The sequence below is a fragment of the Aulonocara sp. 'chitande type north' Nkhata Bay genome, linkage group LG6 (genome assembly GCF_057382095.1).
Source record: "Aulonocara sp. 'chitande type north' Nkhata Bay isolate Kocher_YH1m ecotype deep benthic linkage group LG6, A_spYH_male_GT1.1, whole genome shotgun sequence".
In the NCBI taxonomy this organism is placed as follows: domain Eukaryota; kingdom Metazoa; phylum Chordata; class Actinopteri; order Cichliformes; family Cichlidae; genus Aulonocara; species Aulonocara sp. 'chitande type north' Nkhata Bay.
Genome location: NC_141349.1, coordinates 35,846,919 through 35,864,237, shown reverse-complemented (window position 1 = coordinate 35,864,237; position 17,319 = coordinate 35,846,919). Strand labels below are relative to the sequence as shown.

The 17,319-nt window shown below is 38.7% G+C and overlaps 3 protein-coding genes across 3 annotated transcripts; 1 reads left to right on the top strand and 2 right to left on the bottom strand.

Annotated features, from left to right (window-relative positions):
• Positions 1 to 176: 176 nt before the first annotated feature.
• On the bottom strand, positions 177 to 6,433 carry poll (polymerase (DNA directed), lambda). The gene is given in 10 exon segments (XM_086296672.1): positions 177 to 1,048; positions 1,145 to 1,313; positions 1,969 to 2,097; positions 3,427 to 3,600; positions 3,759 to 4,097; positions 4,253 to 4,361; positions 4,555 to 4,832; positions 4,834 to 4,862; positions 5,079 to 5,222; positions 6,365 to 6,433. Coding segments are annotated over 9 exon segments (1,704 nt in total). The 5' UTR covers positions 5,194 to 5,222; positions 6,365 to 6,433; the 3' UTR covers positions 177 to 686.
• A 175-nt stretch (positions 6,434 to 6,608) lies between these two features.
• dpcd (deleted in primary ciliary dyskinesia homolog (mouse)) lies at positions 6,609 to 10,901 on the top strand. Its single transcript, XM_086297681.1, has 6 exons — positions 6,609 to 6,717; positions 8,687 to 8,767; positions 8,869 to 8,993; positions 9,070 to 9,203; positions 9,355 to 9,457; positions 9,946 to 10,901. The coding sequence occupies exons 1-6, from the start codon at positions 6,654 to 6,656 to the stop codon at positions 10,048 to 10,050; spliced, it is 612 nt and encodes a 203-aa protein (XP_086153807.1). The 5' UTR covers positions 6,609 to 6,653; the 3' UTR covers positions 10,051 to 10,901.
• A 1,152-nt stretch (positions 10,902 to 12,053) lies between these two features.
• Positions 12,054 to 16,281, bottom strand: fgf8b (fibroblast growth factor 8b). Its single transcript, XM_086296671.1, has 5 exons — positions 15,574 to 16,281; positions 15,442 to 15,478; positions 14,705 to 14,885; positions 13,150 to 13,256; positions 12,054 to 12,911 (listed from the first exon to the last, which is right to left on the bottom strand). The coding sequence occupies exons 1-5, from the start codon at positions 15,630 to 15,632 to the stop codon at positions 12,615 to 12,617; spliced, it is 681 nt and encodes a 226-aa protein (XP_086152797.1). The 5' UTR covers positions 15,633 to 16,281; the 3' UTR covers positions 12,054 to 12,614.
• Between the last annotated feature and the right edge of the window lie 1,038 nt (positions 16,282 to 17,319).

Here is a 17,319-nt window from a genome sequence, read left to right as displayed (position 1 = left end):
TTAGTCGTTTCCTTTATTTGGCCTTTTTGAAGTGATAAAAGTGATGGGAGAGAGGTTCTACGTTGTAACAAAGTTCAAAAACTCTACAACACTTAACTAGTGAATACTCTAACCAGGACTTCTTAGTTCTAAAATAAATAAATATATATGTTAAAGAAAGAAAGACAGACAAACAAGTCATGCAATCTTTTATTACATTCTGTTATCATCTGTAATATTTTAAAAAAAAAATACTTAAAACATTCAACATCCTCCTGACATGAACTGAAGGTCACTTCACTCACTTAGTGACACTTATCCCACATTTCTTTTCTGAATTTACAAGCCTCTAAAACCTCTTCTGCCAGTATTAGATCACCGTTGTTGTTTAAATTTCACACTTTTAAGTTACCACTGCTACCTCACACCAAAAACATTCCTGGTTCAAACAAGAATATTCAATTTTGTGCAGTAGCCACAGACATTTTGGAACTAAACACAGGCAACAAACAAGCTTTAGCTTTTTATAAGGTTGGACTACCACCATTCTTTAATTTGCAAAATATGAATTAGCATTCAAGTCAAATAGGGCTCTTGTATAATCTAAGGACCTGTAAAATATACTTAAAATTGTTTGAGTCCAATAATCATTATTCCTTATCATCATAATTATTTTTCTATAAAACCATAAGCTAATCGTCAAATCATCACCAGTCCCTTTCATGGGGATCTCTGTAGGGTATGCCCAAAAGGCTAAAAACATCCTTCTCTGTCAGTGTGGGAAGTGGAGTGCCACCATGCACCTTCACACTTCCTTGACGTACCACATCTTTGTTCAGGGAGTGCTCTGATAGGCTCATTCTTTTTGTCTTTGCCAAGGCTCTCATTGAACGGTTAAAGTGTGCCGAACCAGTGAAATACATCAGAGCACAAGCAAACTCATTGTAGGGCACTATGATGATATCCAGCCTGCGATGGCGTTGGTCATGCCCCAGCAAACGGCACACACCCATGTATTTCTTCTGCTCACCGTTCTCCTCGTGGCTCACCAGGTCATCGGTTAAAAACCCTTAAAGTAAACAGGTCAGAAATAAAGAGATTTTTATTAAAAAAATAAAATAAAATACATGCTTAAGTTTTTCCCATCAACAAAAATGATGCTTACCACTGTCACGGAGTGTCTGTAAGACTTTAGTAAAAATGCCCCTGTGGGACTTGCCATCAGGGTGAGATATAAGTACATCAACATCTCCACATGTGGCTTTTCCCCGACGATAGGAGCCACATGCTATTGCCACTAGGCCAGGGTCGATGGCTTGTGCAGCATCCCTCACCTGCACATGCATGGAAAAGACCGTTAATAAAGCACAAACGCTGTTACCTGCAAAAACATTCCACTTCTTATTGGCATGCTGATATTTTTGTGTGTTGTTTTTTTTCACATTTGCTTGTTTTTGTATGTTTACTGGCAAAAAAAGAAAGTTTTTACCTGTTCCCAGCCAAATACTGGGAGGTAGCCTTGCTAAGGCATCGCATATAATTTTGACAAGCTCAAGGGAGCACACATGCTTTAGCCATCTATCTAATATGCACGCTCTATCTGGCAGCTTTGTAGGAAAAAGAAAATCTAAGTAATACAATATGAAAACAACTAGCGTTGTACTTAACGCTCTGGAGCGAACAGGTATCTGGCTAACTTAAGATGCAGCAAGTTTAAGGATTTACTTTTCCCCTTTGGGATGCTCTACTTCGTGAAAAGGCAGTCTGGTTTTTCCATCATCAAGCAGTCAAGGAAAGCTGACACAAGCTTTTTCCTTCTTCAGACCCTCTTTCTACATTTCTGATGGTTAAAGAAGCAAATCTTATTCAGATATCTCAACTCTGTTTAAACTTGACTAAACATATTAGAGTGGTGAAAGAAATAAAGATATTTCAGTCATCATCACTAAATTATACATGCTCTTAATGTGACAGATGAAGATGCATTACCACTTTTTCTATGGCTCCTGCTTCTTCTCTGGGCATTCGGTCTAGAAAGTCATTGTAGTGCTTGAGTCCTATTTTCTGAGTGTTTGTCAGGTGGGCTTTTGTATGGATATCCTCCAAAGTACGAAATCCCTGAAAGGCAAAATGACATTTTTAAGAAAAAAAAAACTGTTATGTTGGCATTTGCTTACTGATTTTTTAAAATTCTAATTATTAATAAAATTAGAATAAACTAGAATAAAATTAAAGACATTCACAGCCAAGAATGAAAGTGGCTTGAGATTCAGTGTTTCCTGGAACCTTGTTCCGGTAAAATTGATTCATGAGTCATTAAATCTGATATTATTTTGAAGCCTGGCACACCTTCCAGCTGAAGTCATGGAAGCAGATAAACAATCACATGGTCTCACCTGGATACAACTGTTTTTTCCCCCTCAGTCAGATCAAAATGCTGTAGTTTAGTAAACGTATTAGCGGTAAGCAAGATAGTGAACAACAGTTGCATTCAGTTGTTTTGATAAACAAGAAACTTCAAACTCACAGGCAATGTCAGAATACATGTTAGATCAGACAGTGGATCTAAATACGATGTGTCCTTGAGGCTATCTGTTATTTCCTATTTAAATATCACTTCATTTATTTAATATTTGTGGATTGCTGGCTGAATCCAGAAAGAACGGTTAACCTCGGTGCCACAGCAGCATGCAGCTTGTCCACAAAGAAAATAAGCTTACAATTGAATCTATGACTTATTTCTTAGTAACTAATTTCAACCCACTGTACTGTTACATCAGAGTTTAGGATGAACCCACTTGAATTCCTAGTCACAGCTGTACCTTTAATAAATATCGTATGGAGGAGTAAAATGATACGGATTTCATTTGACTGAAGCTGCTAATTATACAGAGTCCAGAGTATAGCCAGGGAGAATTTTTAAAAGAGCTTTGGCGTAGTAAAACTGACATCTCATAAGTGAGTAATTTTACAGTTTAGAAAACCCAATAATGGTATAACAATACATATTGTAGCTCACATTTTCACCAGAATTTGTTATTTTATTAACAGATTTATGAGAAAATGCAATGACTGTGTTGTTGAAAAATAAATTCCAAAGCTCTTTGTAGACAAACTGTCTAATGGCAACACTGTTTTTACATTATCTTAAATCTTCTGTAGTTCTGCACTGCAATCAGTCAATATGTGCAGCAATACCAGTGCGGCAGAAATTTTACCACCATATCAGTCAGGTTGTTTCATTTTTCAGGCTATAGCCCAAAATTTCAATCTTAAACGCCTTTCTGTTACCTTATATTTCATGAAATAGAAGTCAATATCATATCACTGTGTTGTAAAACATATTGTAAGACAGAAAAGACACAGACAACATAATTCACTAACAACTTTTTGTGCGGGGTACAATCTTTGTACTTCAATCTCCTATACTAATATGTGAGTTTTCACCTGTTGGTACCACAGTTGTGCAGTTTTAGTTCCAGCACCCCAGATGTTCATGAAAAGCTCCAGCACTGGCACAGCCTCACCGATGTGATCAAGCTTCCGCAAATGACCGCTCTCCATAATCTCTTCAATTTTGTCAGCCATGCGTTTTCCTATTCCTGGGATCTGACAAGCTTCCTGAGACCAATGGGAAAAAATGTAATTAAAAAAAAACAAAAAAAAAAAAGCTAGACAGTCCTTGTATTATCACAGAAGATAAAACTTACAGTACACAATGACATATGCAGGTAATCAGCAATCTAAACATTGCATTTAAAGTATCTGGGTAAGGCTACCTGATATGATGTAACGGGTTTATGGTAGCTTTTCAGTGCGTTGACAGCCTTGGAGTAGCCCAGCGCCCTCCACTTGTCCCCCTGATGCGTGTAGGCCTTGGCCAGCAATTCAAGTTTGTCTGTGATGTGCTTGTTGAAGTTATTACTTTTGGACTGAGAGGACTGGGCACAGACCCACTTCCCCGATACTGGCTTCTGAGCAGCAGTATCTGGACCAAGGGAGAGGCTGGGGCCAGGAGTCTCCTCTTTGGGGTGCTGGCCAGTGATGAGAGCTTCCAGATCACTCTGAGAGACGGCGTCTTCTTCTCCCCGCACTTCCTCTTTGCTGTCTGGGACTGTCTGAGGGCAGGATGTAATGTAAAATAACTGTTTCTGTTTCTTGCGTTTGGGGTCTAAACTTTTTCCCCTGACTGCTCCAAATGATTACTAACTGAAAGACTGAAATGCACCAAGAAGCTGCAAAACAATGTTTTCAACATGATCTGGAAGTTTACCATTTCTGTGTTCTCCTCTTGATCAGTCACTGGCTCGATCAGAGTTTCTGCATCAAGTTTGATATTTAGTGACTCTTTTTTAATTTCTTCGTGCTTTGTTTCAGAGTCACTAAGTGGATAGAACATAAAATGTCATTACAATACAAAGCTTAAAACATATATTACTGTCAACGAGGTAAATGTAAAGTACAAATAAGCTGACACACATTTTCTAATGTTTGTGAGAATATCTTGGGATATTCATGCAGCAGGAGTACAATTTTACCTTTAACTTTCAAAGAAAGCATTTTTAGATCACAAACCTCTTGGGTGACAGAAGGCTGTAGCTGGCTATATCTAGCAGCTGTTTCTCACTAATGCACAAGCTCAGCCAGGTACATTTTACCAGTTGGACTCCAGAGGGCATACAATTTACTTTCAGCAGGCGCAGAGCCCTTTCGCTGTCCACATTGTCGTCCACAACAACATGAGTGACACCGGGACACAGTGAACTCTCTGTTCGTCCCCCATTCTGCTGAATTTGTCTTTGGAAAATCTGGCATCTGGCATTTCCTATTCCAGCAGGCAGAAGCAGGCAGAAGGTACACCGTCACTCCATTAAAAGTGTTTCCTGAGGCAGAAAATGTTAAAACAATCCCAGTAAACAAATATTTTGCATTCTGGCACAGTATTCATTTCTCTCTTAATGTAATGCAGCCTTATTTATATTTTTTCTATGTTGTGTTTCTATGTTTTCTATGCTCCATTTAAAAAAAAAAAAAAAAAAAAAAAAAAAAAAATCACTCTTTCTGTAATGTGGACGCATGCGTGCAAACACTGTAACCACCTGTGACATCACAGTCATCTGCTGTCTTCTTCAGTGGGGGTGCATCCTTCCCCTGTAGCACTTTTGCCCTTTTGACTTTAGAAAAAGCTTTCATGATACCATGACGAGGCTCCATCTTTTCTGGTGATAGGAGGAGCAAGTGGCCTGTGACGTAAGAGAGAATTATAACACTGCAGTCTAAAGCTGGGAAACAAACACATATTTGGAAAAAAAGTAAAGTAAAATAATTTTAACAGTGATTCAGTCCAGTTTGCTGACATGAGAAAATGGACTTAATTTAGTGTGTGGAAATGTCAAGTAATTTATTGTTCCCTTAACATGTCCTTTAGTGGAATGTATAACCCATCTAAAAATGTTGCAATTATGAGAGACATTTAAGTAATTTTCTAATATTTTGAATTTAACAGCAATTTTAGAGCAATTAGTTTCACAGAGCCTGCTGTCTGAGTTATCAGTACTGGCATTTATAAAAGCCAATAAATGATCATTTCAGAAGAAGACACTTTAAAAGCACCCTTCACTCATGAGTGATGATAGTGTGTCGCTTGTTCTCCAGAGGGCACTCTGCAACTTCCTTGTTGACAGCACACTTGTTTGGAATCCCACAAACAACAACCCTTTAGAGTCAGGCAGAGTGTATACTGCACATAACTACACAAAAATGTTAGGGAAATCTATTCAGATTTCATGTGTCTGAAAGAAAACAAATATTGCTTCATATAACAGGATGCAGAAGTTTTAAATCTTATTCTGGTCAGAACTTTTTGTTAAAGAGATCTTAATGATGCATTGGTGTGTGAGACACATTTAAAGGGTTAAGCTCAAGGGTTTGGTAGGATGAACTTTCAGCTATGTAGCAGTTTAATAGCATTATAATCTCACATAGATTTTGTACAGTACAATGCTTCACTCTGAAATGCAAAGTAGCATATAATACTCCAGTGAGAAGACATCTGTCCCCCATTACTTTGTCGCGTTACACTACTGCTATTTGACTGGTGTGTCAATTTTCTTAACCCCTACTACGAAAATAAATTTTTCTTACAGTTACTGCTTTAAAACTACTCTCTGTACAATGGATACTCTTGACAGATAGTCTGCAAATCGTACACTATCTTTAGCTGAAGCTGACGTTAGCAATAGCCAAGAAATCAGTATTTAGATTATTACAATTGTAGTATTATCTCAATATATATAAACTAAATAAAAAAATCTAAAGTTTCCCTGCATAAGTGCATGTTTAAAGTTGTTTTAAACGCTTGAAACTCTAATGTTTTGGATCTTACCCCTGATCGCATGGAACCATACATACAGGAACGTCAAAAGACGGACAACGTTCAATTTAAACGTTTTACTTCCGGTTCATCGAGTATTTAAATTTTGTTAAAATGTATCATAATCCCCGAAGTGACATATTATGTTTTGATTGAAAAAAATAATTGATTCCAGTAAATTCATTGATAATTTTTTACCTATTATATAAATACTTTTGTAATTTGCTTAATGTACTTATCGCGGTTGCTTTGGTTACGGGTTGAATCCGGAAGTGGCTCTATAGAAACATTTGTTTGAAACATGGCTGTGCAGAGCTGGAGTGATATCCTAAAATCGTCAAAGAAAACGGCTTTAATACATGATGGTAAGTGCAAGAAGTAAAATGTGTTTTTAATACAGAGACCTGTTTTTCTCGTTCCCCCAGAATTACTTTCATTTTAAGCATTTTAACTCAGTCATCTCAACTTCGCACACAGCGGTACCGCTAACATGTAATATAAGTAGGTAACAAGAGGTGGTACAGGTGGTATTGAACTCCATTGAGGTTGTTTTTGCTTTAAAATTACAAGAAATGGGTGTCTTTTTAGTAAAACAGCTAGGCTCCAAATTGTAAAAAATTACGATAATATGTCCAAAGTAAATACGTGCTTTTCTCTAGATGTCAACGGCAAGCTAGTCAGGCATTTGCACTGCGCACATTGTTACTTCTCTTTCTTAAGTGAGTTCACCTGCTTGACTATTTAAGCCTGTTGTTCTTATTTGTAAATTACGGTTTGATCCTAAATTTGTAAGGAAAATATACACACACCGGATACTTCCCCTTACCCCCTTACTGGCAGAACTGCCTCAATTCTTCATGCCACAGATTACATAAAGTGCTAAAAGCAGTTCTTAAAGATCTAGGTCCATATTTACATGAGAGCATCGCACAGTTGTGCAGTTTTGCTGACTGCACATCCATGAAGTTCTATCACATCCCTTAGGTGGTCTATTGGACTGAGATCTGGTCACTGTAAAAGCCATTTTAGTACAGTGAACTCATTATCACGTTCAAGAAACCAATATGAGATTACCTGAGGTTTATGACATGATGTGTTATCCTGCTGGAAACAGACGTCAGAGGATGCAGTATTGTTACAAAGAGATGGACACGGTCAGCAACAATAGTCGGCCTTTAAATGATGCTCAGTTGGTACCAAAGGGCCCAAAGTATACAAGGAAAATATCCCCTACAACATTACCCCACCACCTGCAGCACAAACCGTTGATACAGGGCATGATGCTTCTATGCTTTCATGCGTTTGAACCCACATTCTGTTTCTGTTATCCGAATTACACTGCCCTAATCTGAACCTCAATGCTCTCTTGTCCAATTTTTCTGAGTCTGTATGGATTATAACCTCAGTGTCTTGTTCTTACAAGAATGACATGCACCATGGTCTTCTGCAAGTTTCAACATGCTGTGTTCAGAGATGTTCTTCTGAATATGTTGGTCGTAACAAGTGGTCATTTGAGTTACTGTGACCTGCTTGGCTATTCTCTTCTAACCTCGAACATCAACAAGCCATTTTAATGCTGAGAACTGCTGCTCACTGGATATTTTCTCTGGATTCTCTCTAAACCCTAGAAATGTATGTGTGAGAAAATCCCAGTAGATCAGCAGTTTGTGAAAATGCTCAGATCAGCCTGTCTGGCACAGATAACCGTGCAACTTTTGAAGTCACTTAAATCACCTTTCTTCCTCATTGCGAAGCTAGGTTTGAACTTCAGCAACTCATCTTGACCATGTCTACATGCTTAAATACACCGAGCTGCTGCCATGTGATTAACTGATTGGATATTGACATTGAAAGGCAGGTGTACCTATGGAGTGGCCAGTGAGAGTATATTTTACATATATCATGACAATGATCAAAATTAGAGCTGGGTAAGGACTTAATTTAGTTGGGTTTGGCATGATTTCTGTTGTTGTAGTGAGTAGAGAGTAATTTGTTTACTAATACTTAGGAATTCGCCTGTATGTTGGCTGAATGTCGGTATCTGTTGATATTGGTTCTTTTGACTAAAAATCAGTATCACAAATCAGTGTGATGAAGAGCAGATTTTTTTTTTAAAAACAGGTCAATTATTTATTTAGATTTAATATATTGGTGTTCCTGGTACAATAGTTGGAAATAAATAATAAAGAATAAACAACAAAATAAACTGACTGAAAAACAAAGATCTGAATCAGCTATTGGGACAACTGTTTTGCAGCATTGGTATTTGCCTAGAGTTTTGCAATTGATGCATATCTGCTTATATGGCTCAAATTTGACTTCTTTTTTGTGCAGGAAAAAGGAAGATCCACTATCTCTTCACAGATGGAAAAGAAATGGCAGAAGAATATGACTTAAAAACAGATGAGCTCCTCGGTAAGCCACATGTTTTGAGTTATACACAGCTGAATGGTGTTAATTTCTAGTTTCATGCATTGGATCAGTTTGTGTCTCATAAAGCATTTGATACATTTCAGTGAGAAAATGGCGCCATAAAAGCACGCTTGGAGTTCAGGGCTTGTGGCTGGTGGAGGTTGGGGAGCCCCATACAGGTCCTGTTGCATCTTTGGAGTCTGATATGATCAAAGAGAACAGCTCAAATGTAGGTGTTAACGTTTTAATTAGATCTCTACTTTTGACTTACATTTGTGAAGTTCGTCTTCATTTTGTTTGCGCAGCCCATATTCATGCGTAAAGACACAAAGACCAGCTTTCAGTGGAGGATCCGCAACCTTTCCTACCCCAAAGATGTCTTCAGTGTTTCAGTGGATCACTCTGAGAGATGCATCATCATCAAAACCTCAAACAAAAAGTAAATATGCATGAGAACACATCTGTGCACCTATTTCTGTTTTGTTCACTGGTTGCATTGAAGTCCCTGCATTCTCCCTATAGATGGCACTGTTTACAATACGTTTGTCCCGACAGTTCAGCTTTGTGACATCCTTCCCATGTCTTCCCAGGTATTACAAGAAGTTCAGTATTCCTGATCTCGACCGCAGTCAGCTACCATTAGACAACTCCGCGCTAAGTTTCACTCATGCCAACAACACTTTAATTGTTAGCGTAAGTTTTGCATACCAGCAATTGATATATATATATATGTGTATATATATATATATATATATATATATATATATATATATATATATATATATATATATATATATATATATATATGTGTGTGTGTGTGTGTGTGTGTATTTTATGCAATTTTATCATCAGTTTATGATAAAGTATAGTATACCTGCACTGTTATTAAAAGAATATATATGTACAAAATATGTTTTTGTCCACACATTCAAAGAAAATGTATCTCTCTCTTTTGCAAAGAGACATAAGAACAGTTTCACTTTATTGTTTAAGCACTATATGCCAATCATGAGAGTGAAGAATTGTTTCTTTTCTTTTTTTTATTTCCCACGTTTATTTTTCGTGCTCACAATAATTGCTTCAATCACTTTGTGTGTTAATTTTTTCAGACTTTTTTATGAAGACACTCAATAATATGCATAAATAAAATCTGTTATTATTATTTTTTCTCTGTTGTCCAGTACGAGAAACCCAAAGAGATCTTAACCCTTGAACAAGAGCTACTGAAGGAGCTGAAAAAGCTGAAGGGGAGTGCTGACGGGGACGTCGACTGCAAAACCCAATGAATTCTGCCTGTGGGAGCCAGGGAATAATTCTGGGTTGCATTTAGAGCAGAACCTCGCAGCATCATTTTCCAGTCACGTATGAGCTCTCATTTATTTCTTCTGTACTTAATCCCTTCATTAAGATTCACTGTGCCTTGTCCCTTAGCTTAATGTCTAATTGTCTTAATTAATTTGGTGGAATTATATGTCTGGAAATGTGTCCAGCCATTTATGTTTGATACAGTGATATTTAGTAAAATATATTATTAGTAGATTTAAAAACTTTGTGGTTTAATTTTTAACCCAAATTCTTTGGCTGACAAAAAATAATGTCAGAATCTGTTTTTGCTTCTTTTTACCAAACCTACTGTGGAGAAGTTTTGTTGGGGGGGGTCACATAACCTACCGGCCTCCTTCCATTGATGTCCTTGTAAAACACTCAAAACACACAAGGCTTCATCCCTGTTCGTTCCGAGGTCACAGTTACGAGGACATCCCATTTGTGTTAAATGAATACCCTCATGTTCCTTGTATGTAGTGGGCCACCCTGAAAGCCATTACTGAAACTTGCGTTACCATTTCCCTTTACAAGAGAAGGCGATTCTGACTTAGTGGTCTATGTCCAAAGTGCCGTAGACATAAGTAAGAATTAGATGCAACTGTTTTTGCAGAGCTTTATTTCAAATTTCTATGAAATTTGTGTTTGTTTGTTTGTTTGTTTAACGTGAAGGAATGTGAAGCTGAGATTTTATATCTTTGAGAAACTGAAATGTTTGTGTATACTGTACGCTGAATGAGGTTTATTAAAGTTGGGTATTTCTCTATTTTTTTTTCTTTAATCCGAGTTCAATTAAAGAAAAATTGAAAAATTGTTGGCTGGTGAGGAATACTTAGACAGTGGACAACAAAAGAAGTAGTGTGTTTAAAGGAGACAATGGCATTTAAATATAGATTGTTTGAACCCTGTGATTCCTTGCATTTTTTACCACTTGTCCAAACCCAGAGAGCAAGTGCAGAAAGCAGAGACAAAACCACAGGTCTCTCTCCCTCACTATTGTGCTTTGTCTTCATCCAGATGGAAAGAACAAGAATATAAGAAAACATTTCAAAACCAGCTGGCCCTGTCGCTTTGTAAATTCTTGTGAGGGGCCTGACTGTCAAAATGACAAAAATAAATTCGTACGTAGCGTTTGATAGTTCGGTCTTGGTGCCAAATGTTGATTCTGATTATCTTAAACATAATGAAGGTTTCTGCTGCTGAGTAGCGTTCATTTAGAAGTCTTAATTTTCTTTAATAATTAACTGTTCTCAGAGTTTCATCTACTGTCAAAACAGCTAACAAATTGGACATCCAGCTCCAACATTGTGGGAGCTCTGTTCAGGGTCTTCTTCCTCCCCTGTCATTTGGCCTCTGATGGTCATGCTCAGCTGCTTCTGGGAAGAGGGTTTCTTTCCTGCCTCCCTTTCATTACCGAATGCCTATTCCCAGCCATTCCCCCTCTTTCAGTTGATGCCACAGTTTGCCACACAAGCCCTGGTGCTTTTTCTGCAACCCCTCAACTCCCTCTTCGCTGCCTCGCCACCTCCCCCCCCTCAAAACCCCTTACCCCTCCCTGTGTGACTGGCTTCCTTTTTGATAACTGACCCCTCCTCGTGTTATTATTCGAACCCACTATTGTATAACATGCCCTTTTATATGAGGTTTCACAAAGGGCCCATTTGATCAGAGGGTTACGGTGTGCGATCGTGAGAAATGCAACTACATGGTGGTAACCTTTGTTTGGGCCAAAATGGTGGGCTGACCTCATCGCTTTTAATGCATAGCTTGGGCCATTCAGGCCCAAGTCTCACTTGCTGAGCACATTGAATTCAGTAGCCTGTCACAGATATTGCCTCTCAGTTATCTGGGTCTCCAGCTTGAAGAAGAAGGTGGAGAGAACTGCAGTTTTGGGGGGATACCAGCATCGCACGCTAGCTTTCCATCCCAATATAAACACACAAGAGAAAACCAGAGCAGCCTGTGATGTCGTTCTTTAGTGGTTTTAATATACACTCTACAATAAATATTTCCATCATTTGATGTAATTTACATTTTTACAGTAAAAATATATTTATATATGTAGAAAAAAAACAGGTTACATAGTCTCCAAAATGGCCTCATAAAGGCAAGATAGCATGTCAGCTGAAAGTCAGATGCTGTAACCACAGATAGCTGCCGTGTCTAGCTTCATTATACTCATTTAAACATTCTTTGTTGCTGAGCTGACTAACTTCTAACAAAGGGTTTTCATTCGTGAAATTATTGTTGAGCTCTCCTGTACTTTAAATGCCTCCTGATTTAATAAGAAAATAAGCGTTCTACAGTTTGTCTGAATTGGAAAAAAATCTAACAGATTAGATAGTCAATGTTTACATACAAGCCAGTACAAAAAACAACAAAAAATTATATATCGAATCCAAAAATGAGGCAAAAAGTGTATTGGCACTTGACAGGAAAAGTTAGTTTGCATGAAGCACATGGTTTTCTCTTGTAGTGGTTCTTCTGTGCTGGTTCATCCACGGTTCTCCCTCAGTGGTTTCAGTCCTCAGCGTCCCCCTGAGCGCTGGTGGTGGGAATGTTTAGTCCGCTTGTTGAAAGGGTGCGCGGGGACAGGGAGAGGAAGAACATCAAACGGTCTCTTCTCACTCAGCAAGTGCCCCCTGGGTAGACGCTTCATGAAGTGGGCCTCCCTCTGGTGTTGCTTGGTCTTGGAGGCCTTCCTGGGGCGGCCCTTGCGTGTAAAAGCCATGTACCAGCCCTCGTACTTGGCGTTCTGGAGTGCAGTGTAGTTGTTTTCCAGAACAATCTCGGTGAAGATGCAGTCCTTGCCTCGCCCTTTCCGCTGAGGAAAGAAAAAGACACGAGAAGCTGAGACACATTTGGACAATCTCCAGGAATCAGAAACACCATCTTTATTTCCAGACAATGAAATATCTCTCAAAACCGAATTTGTTCCGGCTTTGAATGAGTCTCAACAATGTATTGCCATAAGCTTGAAATCTGCAAAATACATTTCCAAGGAACACTTCACAATGTCGCTGTCGTCTTATGCAGCCACAGAACTATTATTTCCAGATTACCTTGCCGATCAACTTCCCCTTCTTGTTCATACATATGTAATATCCTGTCTTCACCCCTTTAATACGAATGCGACTTCCAAAAGAATCCGTCTCCACTTCCAGTTTAGCTGCATAGACAAAGAAAGCAAATGTATAATGAGATGATACAGTCTGGTCACGGTGCAAGCATGCAGACAAACGACCTCTGCATTTCTTTTTTCTGGGTTTTTTTAATGCATGGCAGAAAGAATATGAAAATTTATCATCAGCATTAAAGAAAATCAAAGTCTTCTAAAAAAGAAATCATGACCAGTCTACTAAAGATGACATAAATTCTCTCTAAGCCCTTTTTTGTAATCCAGCAGCCACCTTTAACAAAGCATGCTAACCTTCCAAAATAGCATCAAATGATAGTGATTTTGTACGGCGTGATTGTTTTCGAATGTCTGTAAATGCTGTGCTGTGATGCAGCACAGACTGGGGATAAAGGAGAGAGTGAATACTGCGGTCAGAGACACAACCACCGAGCACAGAGCAACGGTCAGATTTGGGCCAGTTACAACAGTGACACCCACTTAGGATGTGTGGAGAGTGTATGCATGGCTGACTCTTGCTCTCTCTGTGAATGTGAGTCTAGGCAAAAGAAATTTAAAAGACAAAAGTGCACACAGGAGAGGACTGGAGAGGAAAAGGTATAAAGTGAAGATGCTGACTTCACCGCGCCTTGTAAACTGAGTCATACATTGAGTGTAAAGCAATGAAAATTCCTCATAAAACCAGCCTCCAAGTAGCAGGCATCATGCATTGAGAGGTGGATGGATGGTGGCGGTTGTGGTGGAAAGATGCCTAGACGCACCAAAATTTTGGTGACAGAAATTATGTTTCCTTTTAAGTTTAAGATCTTTTTTCCTCCAGTTAAATGTTAAGAAAAATGTCCCTGCTGAAGTCCATCATAACAGGTGTCACAGACTTTCTGCAACACCAACACACTAAGAAAGAATTCATCTGCACAAGACATAAAAGATGGCAACACTGATGCCACTAACAATGTTTGCAACTGTGGCTTCTGTTTCTACTGGCTCAAACGGTTTTCCACAGGCGGCCAAAAATGACATAATTTATGCTGCTTTTCAACACCGTCCTGCGCGCCATTGAACTTAAACAATTCCGGTGTTTGTAAGGTGAACATGTTTCGTATTTTACTGTTTTCCTGAGGTTTAAAGGCACTGAAATGTAAGAAACGATGGCCTTTAACTGTCATGGGGTTTGACTGATCTGGCCATAATACACGGGCTTGAAGAAGTAAAGTCGCTCGATCATTTTAGAGACAATAAAAAGTGATTCCCCTGAACGGATTAACATATGTGCATCGTTTAACTACCTATTTATTGCATAAACTACAGTGAGCCTAAATACATTATCGCATGCGTAAATTTGGAAAGGTTAATGGTTAAGTGAGACTATTCAGCAACTATTTAAAAATAAATCCCCAAAATATATAAATATATTTTTGTTTTTTTAACTATAAGATTTAGTCCTCCCTGCTGGTCTTATTTAGCGATCACTTGTATCTAACCGTGTGCCGCTCCGTCTTCTCCGTTGGCGTTCACCCTCTTGTTGGCCAGGACCTGGACGTGTTTCCCGCTGGTGCGACTGTACAGCTGGTAGGTTCGGGTCAGCCTGCGGCTCATCCGGTCCGATAGCCGGCTCTGCTCGGTAACGTGGTGCTTGAAATTCGGAGGGGACTGCACGGTGTTCTGTCGAGGAAAAAAAACACCCCGAACACGTCAAGGCAAAATATTTATTTCACCTGTCTGGAAATAAAAAGCCCGTCAAGTCACTGAGCCAAGGCCCCTGCCAACAGTTCATCATAGCATTAGTCATTTTTAAATAAACCCAAAATAAAATTGGGTTATTATGAGTCTTTTCGGAGATGCTTTCAAGAAACCTCGTGGATGACATTTCACTCTGTAGGTTGTTTTTTTTTTTTTACCACCGTTGATCTTTCACCCCTTCATGACTTTCTCTTTTCCCCTCATTTCAGCCGTTCGCCGTCCACATGTGTTTTAACAATTACCTTTTAGGCTGGAGCTTACCGCTTTTCAAGATGTTTGAATTGTTGCCAATTGCCATAGCACTCATAATAAAATGTTTTCATTGTTATTGCAGCCTATTGGAGAGGTGGAGGGAGTGGGCTATAAGCTGCTAAGCACTGCGCCTTTGGTACCTGTTAAGTTTTGTTCAAATTAATTAGCCTATAGAACTTTATGCAGCGTTAGTGTCTTTTTTTATTGAAGTGAAAGTGTGCGTTACCTGTGCGTAAAAGCAAAGCGCCGTGAACTGAAGTAACCTGCGGCAAAGACAAAATCAATTAAAAGCTTTAACTTGTTGCTCAGAATGTATGATTTACACAGAGAGCTACATGAAAAAAGATGTTTTACTTACAGATAACCTAACCTCGAAGTTCTCAGCCTCATCTTGTAATAGTTCAAATATTGCTTCATGAATACTCCACTGATTCGCTGCTGGAAGCTCTCGGAAATAAAGTTGCTCCTGAAGGGGATTTCAGCTCAGTTTTATCCCCCTCTTGTTACGCATAGAAAGTGATACCCGTGGCAATTAAGAGATCCAAAACTGTCAGGGTCCCATACAGGTACGGCATCTACGCTCCATTCTACTTATAGGATAGGGGGAAAAAAATGGACGATTTAAAAGCGTTAATCCAAACTTTAAAGTCCCGAGAAAGCGTCGCTTTCACCAAACCACCTCCATTAAATCCTCTTTGTGACACTCAGTTGTTCAACAATGAAGATTTAAAGTAGAATGAATCCCACTTGACTTGCTTTGCCACCGCAGTGAAGAGTTTTAGTTTTACGCACCGATCTTTACGCACCAGCGATAAGATGCGTAGCCTACCGTGGGTTTCCTAAAAAGAAAGGTGATTCGATATGAAGGAAAACTAGTGAATGAATATGACGAATACTAGCGCCGCTCCGTTTGCTTAAAGTTTTCAAGCAATGTCACCACAACTGTCTTTCTATAAGATGCGCAGATAGTAAAGCTCCTGCTTCAACCTTCCTCCCACACGTGTATTTCTTGTGGTTGCCTCCAGTCCGCATACAGCATCTGTCTCCCTCTACATTTAAATACTTTAACTTGCGGGAAAGTCAATATCCTCGGTGAGAGCAGGCGGAGCGTTCAGCCTGGAGCCAAGTTGAAACCGAATACTTGTTAAGTTACTTAGCCTGCAACTATTTGGTTGCAAATCCATAAACACCGCATTCATCAATGAGTTGACTTTATAATTAAACACCTTATGAGATGAAATATAAACTAGATCCTGTCACGAAAAAATCGGCTTATTTGCGGGTAAATTGGTAGACCTGATCTACAGAAATCTAATAAAAACAGGCCCTTCAAAATCTTTTAAACCAAGCGTTTAATCACAGTCTTACACATTAATCTTATTCACGCACATGTTTTGATCTTGCAGTCAGTGCACTTTGTTTTCTAAAAGCAGAAATGTCCCCTTGAAAAAAAAAATCCTTGGCATGTACTTAAGAAAAGCTACAGTTACATTAACCTATTCCCTGACTGCAGGTTAGAGGTTGTTTGGTGGTCCCTCAGGACACACCTCGATGTACTTTTTCATCCTACATATGTAAGTAATATGTATTCCATGTGAACGCATGACACAGAATGGTTTTCACATAACATCTAAAGCCTTTGCCATGGATACAAATGCTCTCTCACTCAAAATCACTCTTCCACAACTTTTCACAATCATGGTTTGATTTTGAGAAGTGTGTCCTGGCCCATGTGTGCTACTTGCAGAGGATAGTTTCATACACTACATCATGCACTTATATTGTAATTATTCTTTGTGACAGCAAAGCAGCAGCGTTTTCTTCAAGGGAAGATCACTGTTGCATAATTGTCTCATGGGTAAAATGGGAAACTTCAAACGCAGCTTTTCAAGTATAAAATCTACAACTGAACGAATGACCCCTTGCAATCTAACATATAAAATAAAATTAGGACTCATTTAATTAAAAAAAAAAACAGATATATTTTTATATGTCATTCTTGCTGTCATGTAACTTTTGCCTGCCTTCAAAATTTCAGGAGGATTTTATATAAAAAATGTTATATCATTTCTTTGTCACTTGGACTGATAAAGCTTCATGTTTG